The sequence below is a fragment of the Rosa chinensis genome, chromosome 7, assembly GCF_002994745.2.
Source record: "Rosa chinensis cultivar Old Blush chromosome 7, RchiOBHm-V2, whole genome shotgun sequence".
Taxonomy (NCBI): domain Eukaryota; kingdom Viridiplantae; phylum Streptophyta; class Magnoliopsida; order Rosales; family Rosaceae; genus Rosa; species Rosa chinensis.
This window is the reverse complement of record NC_037094.1, coordinates 630,970-648,963: the sequence shown is the minus strand read 5'-3', so window position 1 is coordinate 648,963 and position 17,994 is coordinate 630,970. Positions and strand designations below refer to the sequence as shown.

At 37.5% G+C, this 17,994-nt stretch overlaps 2 protein-coding genes across 6 annotated transcripts; both read left to right on the top strand.

Annotated features, from left to right (window-relative positions):
- The first annotated feature begins 394 nt into the window (after nucleotides 1-394).
- Nucleotides 395-2,368, top strand: LOC112176320 (DNA-directed RNA polymerase II subunit 4). 2 transcript variants are annotated; one of them, XM_040509968.1, is made up of 6 exons: nucleotides 395-550; nucleotides 968-1,073; nucleotides 1,189-1,266; nucleotides 1,510-1,534; nucleotides 1,633-1,701; nucleotides 2,010-2,368. In XM_040509968.1, exons 1-6 carry the CDS (start codon nucleotides 502-504, stop codon nucleotides 2,085-2,087), a joined length of 405 nt encoding a protein of 134 aa, XP_040365902.1. In that variant the 5' UTR covers nucleotides 395-501; the 3' UTR covers nucleotides 2,088-2,368. The 2 variants fall into 2 exon arrangements, with proteins under 2 accessions (XP_040365902.1, XP_024169942.1); XM_024314174.2 differs by having other exon boundaries at nucleotides 1,501-1,534.
- An 8,754-nt stretch (nucleotides 2,369-11,122) lies between these two features.
- LOC112176217 (transcription repressor KAN1) lies at nucleotides 11,123-16,616 on the top strand. 4 transcript variants are annotated; one of them, XR_005802697.1, is made up of 7 exons: nucleotides 11,123-12,922; nucleotides 13,041-13,117; nucleotides 13,817-13,862; nucleotides 14,266-14,425; nucleotides 15,674-15,741; nucleotides 15,809-15,899; nucleotides 16,016-16,032. XR_005802697.1 is itself a non-coding variant. In XM_040509978.1 (6 exons), the coding sequence occupies exons 1-5, from the start codon at nucleotides 12,001-12,003 to the stop codon at nucleotides 15,690-15,692; spliced, it is 1,224 nt and encodes a 407-aa protein (XP_040365912.1). In that variant the 5' UTR covers nucleotides 11,123-12,000; the 3' UTR covers nucleotides 15,693-15,704; nucleotides 15,809-15,896. The 4 variants fall into 4 exon arrangements, 2 of the variants coding, with proteins under 2 accessions (XP_040365912.1, XP_024169806.1); XM_040509978.1 differs by lacking the exon at nucleotides 16,016-16,032 and having other exon boundaries at nucleotides 15,674-15,704; nucleotides 15,809-15,896; XR_002926860.2 differs by having other exon boundaries at nucleotides 11,124-12,922; nucleotides 15,674-15,899; nucleotides 16,016-16,073.
- Nucleotides 16,617-17,994: the final 1,378 nt, after the last annotated feature.

Below are 17,994 nucleotides of genomic sequence, written 5' to 3'. Positions count from 1 at the left end.
TTTATAGTAAGAAAACAATAAAATTCATAAAAATAATTCATTCAAGATTTTGTTGTTATGTCAAGAGGAACACGTTCTAAAAATCATGCTCCAGGGTTGGTGAGCTTATGGTAAAAAAATACTAGTAACAAGGTTTCACATGTTTCAATCACGAGTGCCCTAATACCATTGCAAACCATGTAAAACGTTATTTATAGTCATATTTTTATGTTTCTTAACTAATATTGATAAAATATTTAGAATTTGTTCAAATTGACGGAATATTAACGGAACATGTTTAAGGAAAAAAAAAAAAAGGGGCTAGAATGATTTGCTCAAAAAGCGTATTGGGCTAAAGTAGGCCTTTACAACCCAACTATGTTTTGGGTTCTTCAGTGGCCCTAGACTTACAGGTCGGTAATAGAATTGTTCAAATCTTATGCAGTACTAATCAGGGATCTACGTCCAAGAAACGCAGGAAACAAATCCTCCTCCTTAGTTCTCTCAATTCAATTCTCAACAATGCTCAGAGGAGAAGATGAAGACGCTTCAGAGCTCAAAATCGGAGAGGGTATCTAGTCTATATATTCTCTCTCGTTTTTCCTCTCTCAAAGTTATTAAATATCTAAATTGTATTCCAGAATTGCAATTTGGTTGATGTGATCGTACACCGCTTTAAAAAGGGACCTGCGCACAATGTTGTGTATCAGAAAGGCAAATCCATAAAACAATCAATTTTGCACTAAAGATAAAAACCTACATATGTGAGACAGTATAACTCTCAACCCTAAGATGTGATATTGACATTACAATATATTATGTGTTCTATGACAACCATGCAAGTTTCATGACCTAGCCAGCGTTATTTGATTTTCCTACCAAATTGATTTGGAAATGTACGTCATTTGATTTCATTAGAAAATGAAATTGCTACTCAATCAATGAGCGGTTAATAATGACATTCAGGTTAATTGTGGTTTATTTTCAGATTTTCTGAAGGCAAAATGTCTGATGAATAGTGAGGTAGCCATTCTTCTTGAGCATAGATATGATCAGATGAAGCAAATGTCTGGCGATTCAACTCCACTTCCCCAGTAAGCTGTATTTCATTTATATATGCACTCTTATCATCAATATCACATAAAAAACAATTCTCAATTGGCAAGAAATGAGCTTAATCATTTCAAATTATGTTGTTTTTGTGTGCAGAGTGTTCGAGAAATCGCTGCAGTATGTCAAGTGCTTCAGTCGGTTCACGAATCAAGGCTCTGTAAAGCAAGTTCGAGAGTATCCTTCCATCCTTCCTTGTAATTGAATAGTGTAAAGAATTTGATCAGATATACCACCTCCTGTAAAATTGGTTAATACATGGACGGATTTGGTGAGATCTTTAGAAGAAGATACTCTTTCCTTTGAGTATACCTCTTTATAGTACTTATTGTGGGCAACTTCAAGCTATTCTTGGAAAAAGCTTTGATTCATTGTTTGTATATAATCAATCCTTAACTAAGTACCATTCAGGGTCCTCAGTAGATACCAGTTGGCTGAATTTGAGGTAAATCACTCAGAACAATAAGTTACACTATTTTTAATTATTCTCATTGTCTAGCTAGTAATATTATTTTGTATAATTCTATATATGCATGTCTGCAGCTGGCTGTGATCGGGAATCTTTGCCCTGAAACTGTGGAGGAGGCTAAGGCAATTGTGCCCTCACTCAAGGTACGTACCTGTTTATACTGATCTACTTTTACTTTAAAGACTGCACTAGTACATGTGTATAATGCATTTACACATATGGATGCTTGAATTGGTTCCTGTAAGTACCAAATCTTATTGAGAGAATTCAGACTGAAAAGAAGTCTTGTCGAGGGAATGAAGATCGATAACTACAGATGTACCTTGCGAATGGAGGACTAAGAATACATAGGTCTTTGATATAAATTAAAAAGAAGTCCACATGAATGAGAATTGGTAATCTATCTTTGTTCAAATGATTGATCATATCTCTGCACTCTATCAAACTGCAGACCAAAGGACGGGGGCATGATGATGAAGCCGTTGAGAGATTGTTGAATGACCTATTAATGATTAAAAAGTTTGAGTGATTTATTGGATAAATCAATAAACAAATCCATGCTTTATATCAATATGTTTTAAGTATGCGTGTTTAACTATAAAGAAGCGTGTAATGGTCGTTTGTTTTCGACCAGCCCACATTAGATTAATCCTCAGTGAATAAAATGGCTTGTTCGTATGGCCAATCGATTAGATGATTCTTTCTCCGTAAGTTTCTCTTTAGGGTAGTTAAGTCATCTGCTTCAAAAATGTATTGCATATATTGGATTATTGGTGATACCTTTTAGTTTTTCTTCGTGGACCAATTTCCCTTTCTTTATTTTATCATTTGACGTGAATAAAATTCTGTCTCACTCCTTACATAATATTCCTATCTTTCTTTAAATCTCAGCCTTAAGACTGAAATTAACAAGAAGAAGGATAATAGTAAGTGGCATGAATTATACTTGCCATTCAAAACTTTCATGAGTAGATGCTTGACGGTTAGGCGAGAGATGGATCACTAGTCCTACTAAGAAGGTTCACATGGCGTTGTCAGGTCCAGTGGGTCTTGGCCCAGTGCTAGACATCGGTATATGGAGTTTAATTACGAAGCTAGCTGGTCCATTACAGATGTCTCTAGTCCGGTCCAGGTCCCTATTTAAATAGTTCCTATCGGGTTATATATAGAATATAGATGCAGTCCCACGAAAAGAGCAGACAAACTAGTTTGCGATTTTGTATAACAGAAACTAGAAAGCAGTAGTAGGAATACTGGAGTAGACGAGTAGCAGTCCCCAATAATAAGGTCATCATGAAGATGAGATTATACTGTGCCATTCATGTCCCCCCATGTCCCACGGGTGGCAATTAATGTAGCGTATGCATCACACTTCTATACCATGCTCTGAATATTAATACGCTCGGTACCACATATACCATAACATTTATTAATTTATTTATTTTCTCTATCCTCAAAAATCGAAAATGAGAATTCAAATTTAAAACCTCTAACAATTTTTGCATATTAAGAAAATGATAGTTGGCATGTATTTAGATCGAGTTATAGAGAAAAATTTTAGGACGAATTGTGCTTACTTAGGCCATCTTCAATAAGAGGGCCAAAATAAGATCCCTAGTCATTTTTTTTAAAATTATGAATCCAACAACAAAATGTCTAAAGATCGAGGTATAAATGGGACCACGTCCAAAGAGGGGTGGGGAGAGCTGAAAATAGTTCTAAAGGTAGCTCTTTGGCTCTTGTAGGACCCATAGAAAACGAACATCAATTAAGCTTAATTAAACATATATAGCTGCAGACAGTGGCTCTTGTCTCTTGTCTCAATAATTAATTTGAGTCTAAACAAAAATATTATTATAACAAAATAATATCATAAAATTGAAAAATATAATGTAAAATCATAAAAAGCTTGAAAGAGCTAAAATTTAGCCCTACCTTACTTGAGATTGTTCATTTATTCATGAATTAAGAATAATATTTTTGGGACTAAATTATAGCTCTGGCTCCAATATAGCTCTCGCCTATTGGAGTTGCACACTTCAAATAATACAAAACACTCTTTGAACAAACGTTTTTATTTTACTCAAAGTTTGCATGTCCACAAATCACGTCTAATCCACCCGAACCCCCGTATTATTCATATTTAATTCAAGTAATATTCTTATAACCTTAATCTGGTCCTTCATCTCGTTTCCTTTGCTTCCTGTCTCCTGTTCATAATTTGATTAGACAATACTTCGTCTTGTAAATTTAACTCTAGCTAGCTAAAGTGGAATCAAATGCACGTTTGTCCAATCCAAATTATACATATATCTTTTGAAAATCAAACATGTATGGTCCAATAATTTTAAGCATGATGCAATTAATTATTTCTGAGTTTCAGTTATGATAAAAACATATGCGATGGTCTCTAGCCCTGGCAAAGTGATGGATGCAGGTGGCTGGTGGCAGTGAATCCACGTTACTACGAAACCTGTTCTAATAGACTGAGGACATAATTACGTGACAAGAAGAAATTAAAAGAGAGAATGGAATTAATATTAATTACGATGAAGAAAGGAAGGAAATTAATTGTATTCATTCATTCATGGTGTCAGTTGGAAGAAACCCACAGAAGGATAAGGATGATAAGAAAGCAGCCTAACTTGATATTGAATTAACGAGTAGGTAGGTCACTCTTTAACCCTGGCTGGCTTCATGCTCAGTTACCTCCCTCTGCCTCTGCCTCTGCCTCTGCCTCTGCCTCTTCCTCTCCCCCTCTCCAGTCACCCCTACCCGCCATAGCCATTGCTAGCTTGTTGAGGCCTTGTTCCAGTCTCCTCACCATTCCTCGACTTCGTGTTTTCAAGTGAAGCCATTTGGAGTGTTGATTCATGTCTGTATCTGTATTATTATTATTATTATTATTATTATTATTATTATTATTATAAGGTGAAAGCCATACATGCCTAGGAACGTCAACATCTTTCTCGGTATTCTATGCGATGTGAAAGCTGAGTGACATCCCAGTCCAGTTTGTGCCTCTCTCATAACTCTCTCTCTCTCTCTCTCTCTCTCTCTCCACGGAAATATATATTTTTGAAATCATTGAATTATGATGGTGTTATGATTTCTGAGACAGCCTAGCTAAGCTAGGAGGACCAACCGGCTCGGCTCAGGCTCGTGGAGGACGGGGCGGTGGTTTTCTTCTGAGTCTGAGCTTGAGCTTGAGCCTGAGTGGCTCTGGGTGTGTGTGGTCTCTCGGGCAGTGGCTGCCTCGATCGGGGTGATAGCATGAGGAAGAAGAAAGAGAAACACAAAAGTCAAAACAAACTCAAATCCCAAACAGAGACAGAGTTAATTCAAAGGCAAAGCAAACACCCCATTCCATTTTCACCATAAAGCAAGACAGGAGGAGAGAAGAGAAGAGAAGACTCATTCATTTTCATTCAAAGCTTTAGGCCTACTAGCCACCAGCCTAGCTACTAAGCAAGCTTCTAGTCTAGGTAGACCTACCTTTTTCTTTCTTTTCTTTATTGTCAAAAAGAAAGGTGCATGTTGGAATTGCTGCAATACCTTTTCTCTCTCTCTCTCTCTCTCTCTCTCTTTCTTTCATTCAATCATAAAGCAATCGATTGCAAAATCATTTCTCATGCAACTTTTTTTTTCCTTTCCTTTTATTTTTTCTTGGCTGCTTTTGCTTTTGTATGCATGCATAGACCTTTGCCTTGGAAGTTGGACTTGACCCCTCCTCCAGTCCTCTCCCCGTTGAGCAAAGTTTTTAATTCCCAATGAAAATTACAAAGGAAAAAAAAAAAAAATTTGGACTTAGTGTGGTGAGTTGCATGTACAGTAAAGACTGTAAAAGGTAGATTAGGACCTCCATCTCTCTTCTTTTTCTTCTTCCTTTTTCTTTTCGATCTCTTTTTGGCCACTGCATCACAATTCACACACCACCGACTTAATTACTCAGATCGATCCGATCCATGTTAATTGTCTTTGTTCTTAACCTAGCTTGTGTCATTGTGGTTGCATTCTGAAACCTTAATTTGTTCAAAGCTAACGAGTAACGAAGATCGAAAAATGAAATCTGGAAATAAGCCCAGCTGCATGTTGTACAGATCGATCGAGATTAATTACTTCTTCCTCTTCTTCTCCTTTTTGCTACATTTTCTTATCTTAATTCTGTGTGTGTAAGCTACATAATAGCTCGGTTTGTATGTACGACTTGTGTATGTAGTGGCTAGCTAGGCCGGCCGGCCATGCTGCGGTATCGTTCTCAACGAGTTACGTATATACGTAGCACACCAACAACAGGCAGGGCTAGCTTTCTCACTGTCAACAAACCCTAAGCTGCGCGCACCAACTAACCATGCAGGCACCAATTATAAGAAAGAGAAATGCACAAACTGTTCTCAATATATACTCTGTCTTATACAAGATCTTCATATAATCTTCTTCAAGTCCCACCAAGATATATCCCAGTACTTGGAGGGATTGATGCCTTCCTTCTGTTGTATTAATTGAGAACGAGATAACAACATCCCATCTGGTAAAATTCTCAACAAACAGTGATAAGAATTTGGAACTGTTTTTCATCATTCTTTTTTTTTTTCTTTGGGACAATGTGCTTCACGGTTTTCACTCCACAACATAGTTGACCAAATTAATTGCCATAGCGTCGTAAAGAGGGTCGGTTTTAGGAAAGTGAATATATTCTTACTTGCTATAGCTCAATGCATCGACCAGTAGATAATAATCATTCCTCCTCAACATAGGGATGTCCTCCTTTGACTTCTGTAAAAGGAATTAATCATGTTTAGTCTATTTTGTTAGTTATTACATGCTAAGCAAAGTCCTCATCAACAGTACTATATTTTTCCATATATATGCATACATGTTGCATTAGTTTGAACCTTGGCAACTAGTTAATGCAAAAGCCGGGGTAGATAGTTCAGAATTTATTGAATGGATTCATTTTAATAACCAATCCAGCCCTTGTGGGAAATGAACTATACTCAATAGTCAATACAATGTCTATATATATTGATATGAAGATAGAGATATTTCACTGTGAATCAAAGGAGCTAGCTAAATGTTAATCTAGAATTAGGCCCTGCTTACCGACATCGACTTACAGTTTTGTTTTTATGGGTATATACTGTTAATTTGTGTGATAGGATGCAATTGGAGAGGATTGTATGCACCGACAGTGCAAGTGCACTGTAGGTTATTTTAATCTCTAAAAAAATAACAGTCACTCATCTAATCCATTCCTTTATATATTTTAATATCAAAAAAATTACATCCATTCATATTACAAGTACTCATGCACTGACGGTGCATGGAATACACTCCCGAATGCAACAACCAAAAGATTAAAATTTTGATGAATGCCAAAAGAACTTGGTCAGAACCTGATCACTTCGTTTGTTTTTAACAATGTACCATCATTTCATCGGCAAAGGAAAAATAAAAAATCGAGCTATTCATCTCGTCTATGTAGGGCATAATTAATTTGGCTCTACTGTCATATTGAATTGGCAAGCACAGATATGCCCGGTAATAATTATTATAACATGTACGATTTGTTGAGAATATTGTAGAGAAATTAAAGTCCACCTCCTATATGTGCTCATTGCTTCTTTTTGTTTCTCTTATTCATAACTTCTAAATTAATACCAATTTCTTTCATTGTTTATAGTTTGTTTTTTTTTTTTTTTGAAAAGGAAGTTGATATCATAAGATCAACAGCAAATAGGTTGTAATCTACCAGAACTTACATAAGAAATCCAGAAAGAAAATTTGAAATAACCTACCTAAGCTAAAACAATCCATTAAAGATCACTGGGACGCTCACAATTAAGCGAGCTTATACAAGAATGAAAACACCTTGCCTCCTACGTAAAGAAATCATTCAACTAGCACCCACTTGCCAATCACGCAATTGTGATATAAGCCAAAAACTAGAAACGTAATAGAAAACTCATAGAAATTTATCCAAACTCACATAGGCTCAATACCCTAATACATTAGAGCCCAACTTGCCTCGACCTGAGCCCGTAGGCCTAAGCCCAGCTGAAATCTTGCCTAACATGAAGGCTTTTCTACCACATCAGCCTAAGGTGTAGCCCAGGCCCAAAAGCCCAAGCCAAATTCAAGTTAATAGGGCAGAATCCTCCGGCCACTGTTGCCACACTGCCTCCGCCGCCGTTAGGCCATCCGGCGGCCAGCCTATCTGCCACTGCATCAGAGCTCTAATAAAAAACCACTAGCGACCTATCAACCCCCTTGCGTCGCGACCTCCACCATCAATTGCGAGCTTTAAATGTCGATCAGACGGCTAGACGATGATCCCAATTGCCTCAACCTCTACAACTCTCGCACGAGATCTGGTACCCTGTGATGTCTACGACCCTTGACGAAAAGCTCCGCTGGTGCTAAAACATATGGTAACTGGAAGGAGACTCCACCACCATGCTACGCTCAAGCTGACTTCGCAGCCTCCAAGATCTACTCCGTCACCAGGTAGACCCAGTTTGAGCCTCTGCCAAACTATACCACGACGAGAACCTCGCTAGATCTGGAAAGGCGGCGCCACGTTCTGCTCAGAACCCTAGAGAATGGGTTATGCTAGTACACAAACTCATTGTTTATAGTTTGTTTGTTTGCGTGCAAAACATATATAATGTAATATGTATGCCTAGGTACATATATATAGACACTTTAAGCCCTAGGATCATCACCTAATTCTTACCAAAAAAAAAAAAAACAGATAATTAAAACACCCAACTTAGTTGTACATGCCCGGTGAAGGTACTAAACCCTAAAACCACTTTTTTTCTTTCTTTTTTTTATAACTTTAATGTAGTTTTGGAGCTATTCAAGAATATCTTTTTATTTGGTAGATTGAAGCAGGTGATAAACTAATTTAGGGTTCACATTCAAAACCACTTGGTGATGGATGTAGTTGCCCAAAGCCTTATAAATCCATAGGCAAGGTCCCATTTTTCTCATCACGTGTGATGAATTTTCAAGCCATACACACCCATAGGCAAGGTCCAATTTTTCTCATGTGGGATGTATATATTCTCAACACGCCCCCGCACGTGTGACGAATTTTCAAGCCATACACATGGACAATTTTGGGTGACGTGGAGCCTGTGTGGCCGTGAGACATGCACACGTGGGATAACCCACTCTGATACCATGATCTTTCACATCCGAAGCCAATTGGCGATAGATAGAGTTGCCCAAACCCTTATAAACCCATAGGCAAAGTCCCATTTTTCACATGTGGGATATATTTATATATTCTCAATAGGTTTAACATATAGATTAGCAAAACAGTGGATTTATCGTTTTACAAATTAGCTAGACATTCTAATGATTAGAGGAGAACCATGATAACTCACTAGTAAGTTCAGGACAGCTCAATCCCTTTATCCCTTTGATCAATATGAAAAAGTTGGTCCTTCCATGCCATCGTTATCTAGTTTTCGATCTTCAATTGCTCGGATTTTAAATTCTTGCATATAGAAATAAGTGAGATGTAGTTAAAAACTGTCGAGCAATAAATGCATTTACCTTTTCAATGTAATATACTTTGCCAGAGCTGAAAAACTAATTAGTTTAGTAGTAGAATTTGATTAAGAGATGATGGGCATATATAGGGCCTTGTAACTCGCTCTATGGCTCGTTGTCACTTGTCACCCGAAAAGTAAGTGTAGAAGTCGAGGACATGTTTATATCTAACACATATATGCATGTGGAGAGTGGTGAAGAAGGCATTAAAGAGGGCACAATTAGAAAAATGTAGCACCAGTCGAGCTAGTCCATCAATGCATAATTTCCCTGCAGCTGCAGGTAATAACTAAATTCAAATTGGGAGGAAGGATTTAGTTAATTAAGTTGATTTGGCCTAGGTTTTAGAAAATAATCAAGAAGATTGATGCACTAGTCAATGAGCTAGGGTCATGTGGGTGGACATAATAATATGGTAGACAAAGTTGTTGGAGGATTAGAAGGGAATATTTGGGATGATGAAAAGGAATAATAAGAAACTCTAGCTCTTTCTCTCTATCAACAAAGGTATGTATGTATGTGGAAGAAATAGAGAGTTTACGATGACAACCATATGAAAGCAAACAAACAACACTTTAGAGTGGCCTCACAAATATTTTAGGTCAATGGGTCCACCTAATTAATCAATATTTCTTGACTATTACACCCACCCAATTCATTCATCCATCAATTGGACAAGATATATTGTACGTCTTAATATGTTTTACATAATATGGAATAATACAATCACCTGCATTATAAGATGCATACTTTTATGGATTGTGGTTTTGATTTCTTTGATGGGAAAGTGTTCACCGACGCGTGCCTTCGGCATAGCCGAATAAAACTTAAAACTTAATTAATGTTTAGTTAACAACTAAGAATAGATGACAACTAAGTCATGAGTGAAATTCATAATTTCTCATGCTAATAAATGAAAAACTAATACCACTAAACTAATAGATACTAGGCAGTCTTAAGTAATTTGTTTGAAAGAATTTTATGAGAATATGTATGGACAGCTACAATAATATATAGGAATATAGGATGGGGATATATTTATACCCATGGGATTTTTGTACGTTGTGTTACTGTCTGCAGCTCTTTTGCTTGTTTTATTCTGTTCTGTAGCTTTCTTTTGGTTGGACACAAAATTTTCATCCATAAAAGGAGAAACAATTCATAGGGTTTCTGTTTCTACACACACACACACAAAACAATAATAGGAATGGTTAATGATCGTTTGCTCTCATGTGACTTGTGATTCAAAGATTCTTAGGGTTCTTATATGATTATTTGCTGCACTTTCTTGTATGTTAAAAACTGTAAAGTTCGGCAAGAGATATCAGTTTCAATTGCTCAAATTTACAAGGCCAGTTTGGGAGACTTGTATTTCTTCCCCAACAGTATTACAATCAATTAGCCAGATCTTCAAAATTTGATGAAGACTAAAGGCAGAATTAGATAGTGTTTGGTTTGATCATGCACGGACTCGAAACATAAAATGCAGATCTATATATCTATATGTATACATTGTACTTGAAGTTGACAATGGAGACATTTACCATTGCATATGTGCAAAGCTCCATACAGTGGTAAAAAGCCGGCCAGCGAATTTATATATATATAAGGCATATGAAGAACCAGCTACATATAAAGGAGTCAAGTACACTAAAAAGTTGTGTATATATAAACACATATATAGCTCACAGTCACCTAGATGGCATAGTAAATACAAGACTGTGGGTCAATGTATCTGTGTCAGCATTATAGCTCCATTCAACATCGGGTTTATGTAACTATTCAGTGATCCATCCATTGCTAGCTTTATTCATATACATACAGAAATGTGAAGAGACCAGTAAAAATTTGAGGTAGCGAGGGAGCGAGGAGGGTGGGGGAAAAAGAATTCTAGATTTGTCCCTCTCTCTCTCTCTCTCTCTCTCTCTCTCTCTCTCTCTCTCTCTCATCTACTTTTTAACCCGTCGTCTCCGGGGAATTTAATTGAAGGCTAGGTAGGAAGAAGCTGAATATTTCAAAAGCTAGCTTGTTTTATTTTTCCAGTTTTGCGTGTACATTTATAAATAGAGTCCTGGCCATTGACTACTACTAGAGAAAGAGAAAGGGAGACAGGCTTTGTTGGAGTGTCATTTTCCTATATATACTCTCGAGGCATTAGAAACTCAGACCCATATCTCTTATATATTCCTTCCTTCCTTCTTCCAATCCTTTCCTTCTTTTTTTGTTTAAATTTTATTTTAAGTCGCAAAATATAGTAGTAGTAATAGTACTACTACTGCATCCCCCCCCCCCCCACCCCCAGCTTTCTCTCTCCTGATGAGGATGTCTGTTTCTTGAGGAAGAGAAAAGTCTTCTCCTTTTCCCATTTAGCTAGCCAGATAGCCTTAATTCCCTTCTTTACAGCACACTCACTTTCTTCCTCACCTCCTTTTTTTTTTTTTTTTAAATTTTCTTTTTAAGGCAAACTAAAGGTCTGGTCTCGTTTTCATCCATACTAGTTAGCAGCAAAATCACTGGGATTAGTACTACTGCGCATCTGCAGCTAGCTCTGATCCATTGATAATATTCTGTAATTTTATTTATTTTATATATATATTCATACATAGATGCTTGTGAGTGTGTGTATTTTTGAAGCAAGGTAGCTGAAACCCACCTCATAATCCACATCTATATTACTATTAGTATTGGTTAGCCTCTGAAATCTGTCAGAAGGAGATGGATGAAGTGGGTTTTCACTTTGTTTTCAGAACCTAAAACTGCTTAGCTTTAGCTTTAGCTTGTGAGAGAGAGAGAGAGAGAGAGAGATCAGAGACAACACTTTCATTTTTAGCCAGAAGGAAGGAAGCTGTTGCTTCTTGATTCGGTGAGGAATATATAAAATGCCTCATAAAGGGATTTTGGAGTCTTTGAATCCGATTCCTGATCTTTCACTTCATATAAGTCCTCCAAACAGTGCTCCAAACGAACCTGCAGACTCTGCGGCCTTCAACATATGGCGGTGCAGAGACAACACCGACGTGCACGACGGCGGTCTAGTCAAATCTCACAGTGACGATGGCGCTACTACTCCACTCGCCGCAGACACTGAGCTTTCCCTTGCAAATCCCACTAGTGCTTCGGAGGCCGAGAGTGACAGCAACTCATGGAAGATGATGAAATCGAGCTATTTCGCAAGAGATCAGCAGCAAGCAGCGGCCGAAAAGCACAACAACATAAGTCACGGCCTTTCCATGCTTGATGTGGCCGAGCTAGGAATCAAACCCATCAAAGGAATTCCAGTTTATAACACCACTCCCGCAGCAGCTAATTGCTCCTTTCCGTTTTCTCCACCTAATTTGGATCCGTCTAGGGATATTTCAGCAGCTGCTAATTCCAAGCTTTGCTTCTACCAAACGCCGCCGCCGTATCTATCTCCTGCTGCACCCTTCAGACCCGGTGGTGGTGCTGCTATGGGAGCAGGAGTAGGAGGAGGGTTTGAGTCCAGGTTTAACGGGATAACTATGGACAGTCTAAGAGTGCCTCAACAACACTTACAGTATCTGAATCATCATCACCATCAACAACAGCAGCTGCTGCAGCATCAACACCAATGTGGAGTTGGGGTTGGGATTGGGATTGGAGGTCATCATCATCATCATCATCATGGTGATTTCTCTAATACTAACGGGTTCATCATGAGATCTAGATTTACGCCCAAGTCGTATCAGAGTAAGAGGAACATGAGGGCACCCAGAATGCGATGGACCAGCTCCCTCCACGCGCGTTTTGTTCACGCCGTCGAGCTCCTTGGCGGCCATGAAAGTCAGTCCATCTCTTTCTCATTAATTATTAATTAATTTTCTTCTTATATTGTGCAACCAAGTTTTTGTTATGTATTGAAATTTCTCTGAAACTTTTCGTCTTATCTTATATTATTTAGGGGCGACTCCAAAGTCAGTGTTGGAGCTCATGGATGTCAAAGATCTCACACTTGCTCATGTTAAGAGCCATTTGCAGGTATAACCAGCTTTCTCTCTCTATCTCTCTCTTAATGAAGTTAGAAAAGTGAATGAAAATAGGGATCAGATTCAACCTAGCCAAGCTATTGAGCTCTGAATTGAATTTGACCAGAGATAAAAACAAAAAACCTAGAGACCTCTTTCTCTCTCTCTCTCTGATTGAGGAGTAGTACAGTACAGTGCAGTGCAGAGAGGTGTGTGGGTGGGTGTGTGTGTGTGTGGTGAAGACTTTGGCTGTCTAAGTGGCACAGTAACCAAGGCTGGGCTGTGCAGTTTGAATTTGTACTGTTGAATCTGATTCATGAATAAATGGTTTAGGACGAATGAACAGTAGTGGTACTAGCCTGAGAGCTCGCTTTGAGTCCTCCGTTCTTTCTTGGCCTTGTTGTGAAACAGGACAAGCTCTACTTTTCGAGAGAGTGATAAAGTCTGAAAGAAAGGAGCCATCATTTCTCAATAATACAAAGTCATTTACTCACCCCCTTTACCAAATATCTACCTCGTGCTTATTAAACTAATCAATAAAATCCACGCACAAGCAAAGCATCTTTCTCAGTTCCTCTCATTTCCAATTTTCTTTTTTCTTTGGTTCTTCCCCGAGCTTTTTGACTGAGATTTTGTTTATTAATCAAGAACTATATATTATTGTCATTAATTTCATCTCTTTTATTAATTACCTTCTTCTTTGCTTTTGCAGATGTATAGAACTGTGAAGAACACTGACAAACCTGTAGCTTCCTCAGGTAATTCGTATTGCTAACTTAATCCCTACTTGCTTCACTTAATTTGACTCATAACTTGTTACTTATTTCCATCATTAATTTGAATATTGAAAATCCTACTACTCATTCAATGTGCATGCATGTACTGTCTATCTATCTATCCAGCTAGGGCCTATATACCCTAATATATATGGAGATCGTACATTTGTACATTGTTGGTATTTATACACACTTGCGTACAGTTTATATTGCATGCGCCTCTTGTTCTGGAATCTGGATGTACAAGTTCAACAGTAGTAAAATGTAAATGTGCATATACTTCAGACTTCAGAGAGCACATGGCAATTAAACTTGCCGCATGTTAGGTAAATTATATATGCACATCATGAATGATATTAATCGGGTTACTGTATATGAACACCAGATGGGTCTGGTGATGAAGATCTTATGTCCACAACAACGACAACGCATCATCAGAATTCAGCAAATGGTTTACTAAACCAAAGAGGAGGCTCAAATGCAAGTTTAAATTTAGAGCAAGATACGGAACACCCTTCCAGCAATCTGTGGGGTAACTCTTCCAGGTATAATAATTGATTAAGTAGTACGAAAGTCAGTTATAATTTCCTCCCAGTGATTGTTACTGTAATACTGTTGTTTTCATAAATTTTTCACCATTGGTTGGTCCTACTTTTCGAGTTTTATTCATCCTTGTTCTGCTATATATAAAAGCAAATACAAATGCATGGGTGGTTTAGCTTTGGAAATCAGAATACACGTCTTCCCTTTTCTGAAACTAGAAAGTGCTTCTTTCTACAGCTTTTGCTTTCCATCAATTTACTTTCTTTTTTCCGTGCCCGTCCTCCTTAATTCTTGCATCACTAAACTTGCACAGTTGCACCAAGACCACCTTTTAGAATAATAATTTTAAAAATTGAAACCTCAGCATGAAAGAATCATTGTGCACTAGCTGTTCATCTAGACCATTGTTTTTGAAATCAAAATGTACTTACAGAATACGTCTTTGTGTGTGCTTCTTGATCCATATAATATCGCATGTTGATTAATTAAGCTTTACACTTGCACATAGTAGGCATATGTTTGGCCGGCCACAATCATTATTGAACTCCATTGACTTAATTAACTGCCATTTACTTATATATTGTGTCTGATCCTAGGGTTTAAGTTCCAAAACTTGGTTGGTTAATTAAATTAGAATTTCAAGGCTAAGAAAGTAAGAAATACAAACTATCATTGCATTATTTCGCCAGTCATAACGACTGATAGCTAAGATCATGTTTAATAATAATAAAAAAAGAGTATAAGGATCGATGATTTAGATGTTAATGAATATAATATCTTCAGCAAGATTAGCTTAATTTGCCTATATATAGTTCAATGCCCATTGTTAATTTACTTGTGCTATTAAACAAACGCATGCATGGAGTGCCTTAATTTTTTAACTAATTTGATATATATGAACACGTGGAAGAAATTAAGTACGTAGATCAATAAGACAGCAGTACATGGAAGAAATTAAGTACGTTGACCAATAAGACAGTAGTACTAATAGCATGGGTACAAAAAGTTACCAATGCATTAGCATCATACGTACACTAAGAAATTAAAGAGAAGCTCCTGAAAATTCATGACCAGATAGCAATCGTTAACTCCTCATTGCACTCAATTGCATCTGCTAATAGTAATCTACAATTATATGATTATCTCTAATTAAAAACTGCTCAAATTGAAAAGCTTTGTTCATTCTTATATCCTGGTGTTTACATTACTGACAACTCGTTGCATCCTTTCTTCCAATTCTTTTATTGTAGGTATGATCTTCATTTGTGATATGCTTCAAGCGTGAGTTTGAGTAGAAGTTGATTAAGAATTTAATGAGGTAGCTAAAACCAGAACATGCAATTGAAGAATTTCTGGTTATTGATATATGAAATGCGTGGTTGCAGTAGAGGAGCATGGGTGCAAGCAAGTTCAAGAGATCTAAATGGCCACTCTCAACATAGAAGTCCTTCTGGAAACCTATTTCATCATCACGAGGTAGTGACCTGAAATTTTAGGTGTTAATTACTCCCCTTAAATTTAGATCAGGCTGGACGTACATATAGTTTATTTATCGGAGTTAATTAATGATTTGCATCAAACACATGCTGCAGGGAAGTGATTTTGCCCAATCACGAAGTAGCTTTGTAGATCTCTCAAATGGGGACCTCATCAAAAATCCAAGCTTGGAGTTCAGCTTAGGGCGACCGGACTGGCACAGCAAAGAAGTACTTGACTAATTTTACATTTTAAGTTAATTAGCTAGCTAGAGGGAATGGTCAGCTGACTGCCATGCATTAATTTATTCTCATGAAAGAAGAAAAAAAAAAGGGGAAAAAAAAAGAAGGAAGAAGAAGCACATGACATATATATAAGAATTTTAGGGGGAATTTTTGAGGAAGGAGAAAGCTTAGCCATCGATCAATCTTCTTCTAATAGTTGCGCGCTTTGCATGCATGTCTCTCGATCTCGATCTGTATATACTTTTCGATTAATTTTGGGAACAAAAGTTGCTGTTGATAATGATCTGTGATGTTTTGCCATTGCGTACAAGTCATGAATGAATGAATCAAAAGTTAAAAGTAGAAAGAAAAGAGAGATGGAATCGATCAGTTTTGGTGGTGCATTATATGGTGGCTTATATTCTATCTTTTGCTCGCTCTCTTTCTCAATTGCATGTATATGATTTTCAATGCAAAGAACCTTTTTTTTCCCATAATGATTGATGGCCTTTTGAATGGGAGATATTTGATTCTAATTGAATAGTGTGTGAAATCAGGACTTTGCAATTGCATAGTACGTTCATTATTTGTGATTTGAAGCCTGATTACTTTGTCCCCCTAAAAAAGCTATAAAGCACTTGGTATCTAGCTGTTAATTTAGAATGGAATATTATTGAATTGATTGTAGTATATATCTCATGCAGATAGGTTAATCATGCATGCACCTCCGTCCTTAACAAAATCTTAAATTTGGGGGCTAATTAATTATTAATAATGATTACTTTTTAGTACAATTGATTCTACTTTCTGTCTGATAACTACAGATGGTGTTGCTATATTGTGACCAGCACAGTGTATCGTTTAAAAGCGTGCATTTCATCCATTGATCTATACACAGTTTAGGTTGAAAAACAGAAATTTCAATTTATCTGTTCTACATATTGCTTAAATTGATCCCGAACGGCCGCCTTCATCTATGATCGAATAACCACTATATCTTAAGGGGCAACAGAAGCAGCAAGAAACTGTAACCCTAGCGCTGGACCCCCTATCTTTTTCATTGCTGAGGACTGATTAAGTTAAGAGTGCTTAAAATGAATGTTAAAACCACCCTAAAGTTCATTTCAAATGCATTGCATCTTCAAAAAATCCAATTCCAAATCCATTTACTTTTCTGCTTCTTCCAACCAATACGTAAACCTTTCCAATTCTCTTCATAGGAACAACCCGTTACACCTAGCTTTTAGGGTATTAATTTGACCTTCCCATAGGGTCATCACCAAACCCTAGTCACAAAGTTTTGAGTTTTTCATAGATCAAGGCTTGGGCCTTGCGGAACCTACTGTTTTCTTTGGGCTTTCATGTCGGGTGCTCTAGAAAACATGAGCCTGCCTAGTTCCTATTAGTTGACATTGAAGCAATTATTTAGGTTCTCCAGGATTTATAGTTTGGTGTCAATCTTAATGCGGTACAAGAAGACAAACAAACATCCCGAACATTTGACGGGAGTCAAAACAAGCCCAAACCAAACTTCTCGGCCCCATTGACCACACAAGTCAAAACAAAGCCCAACTAAACCTGTACGTGTCAACACCTAAAAGACTCAACTGAGCGACCCGTCTTCATCGTCCGCCACGTAGCACGTACCTTACCCTCGTGAAATTTCCTCCTCTCGTTCCGATTCGACCTTTTCAAAGGCCATGTCGCCGCATAGATGACACGCGTCGCAAATGTAGAATAGATTAGAAAGGGGAGCGGGCGGCAACGGCTCATTTTGCGCCATAAGTGCCGTGCTTTGTTTCTTCCTTGGTTAGCAAGTAAAAATTGGATTTGGATTAACACAAATCCCGTCCAGATAGATATAGAAGGAG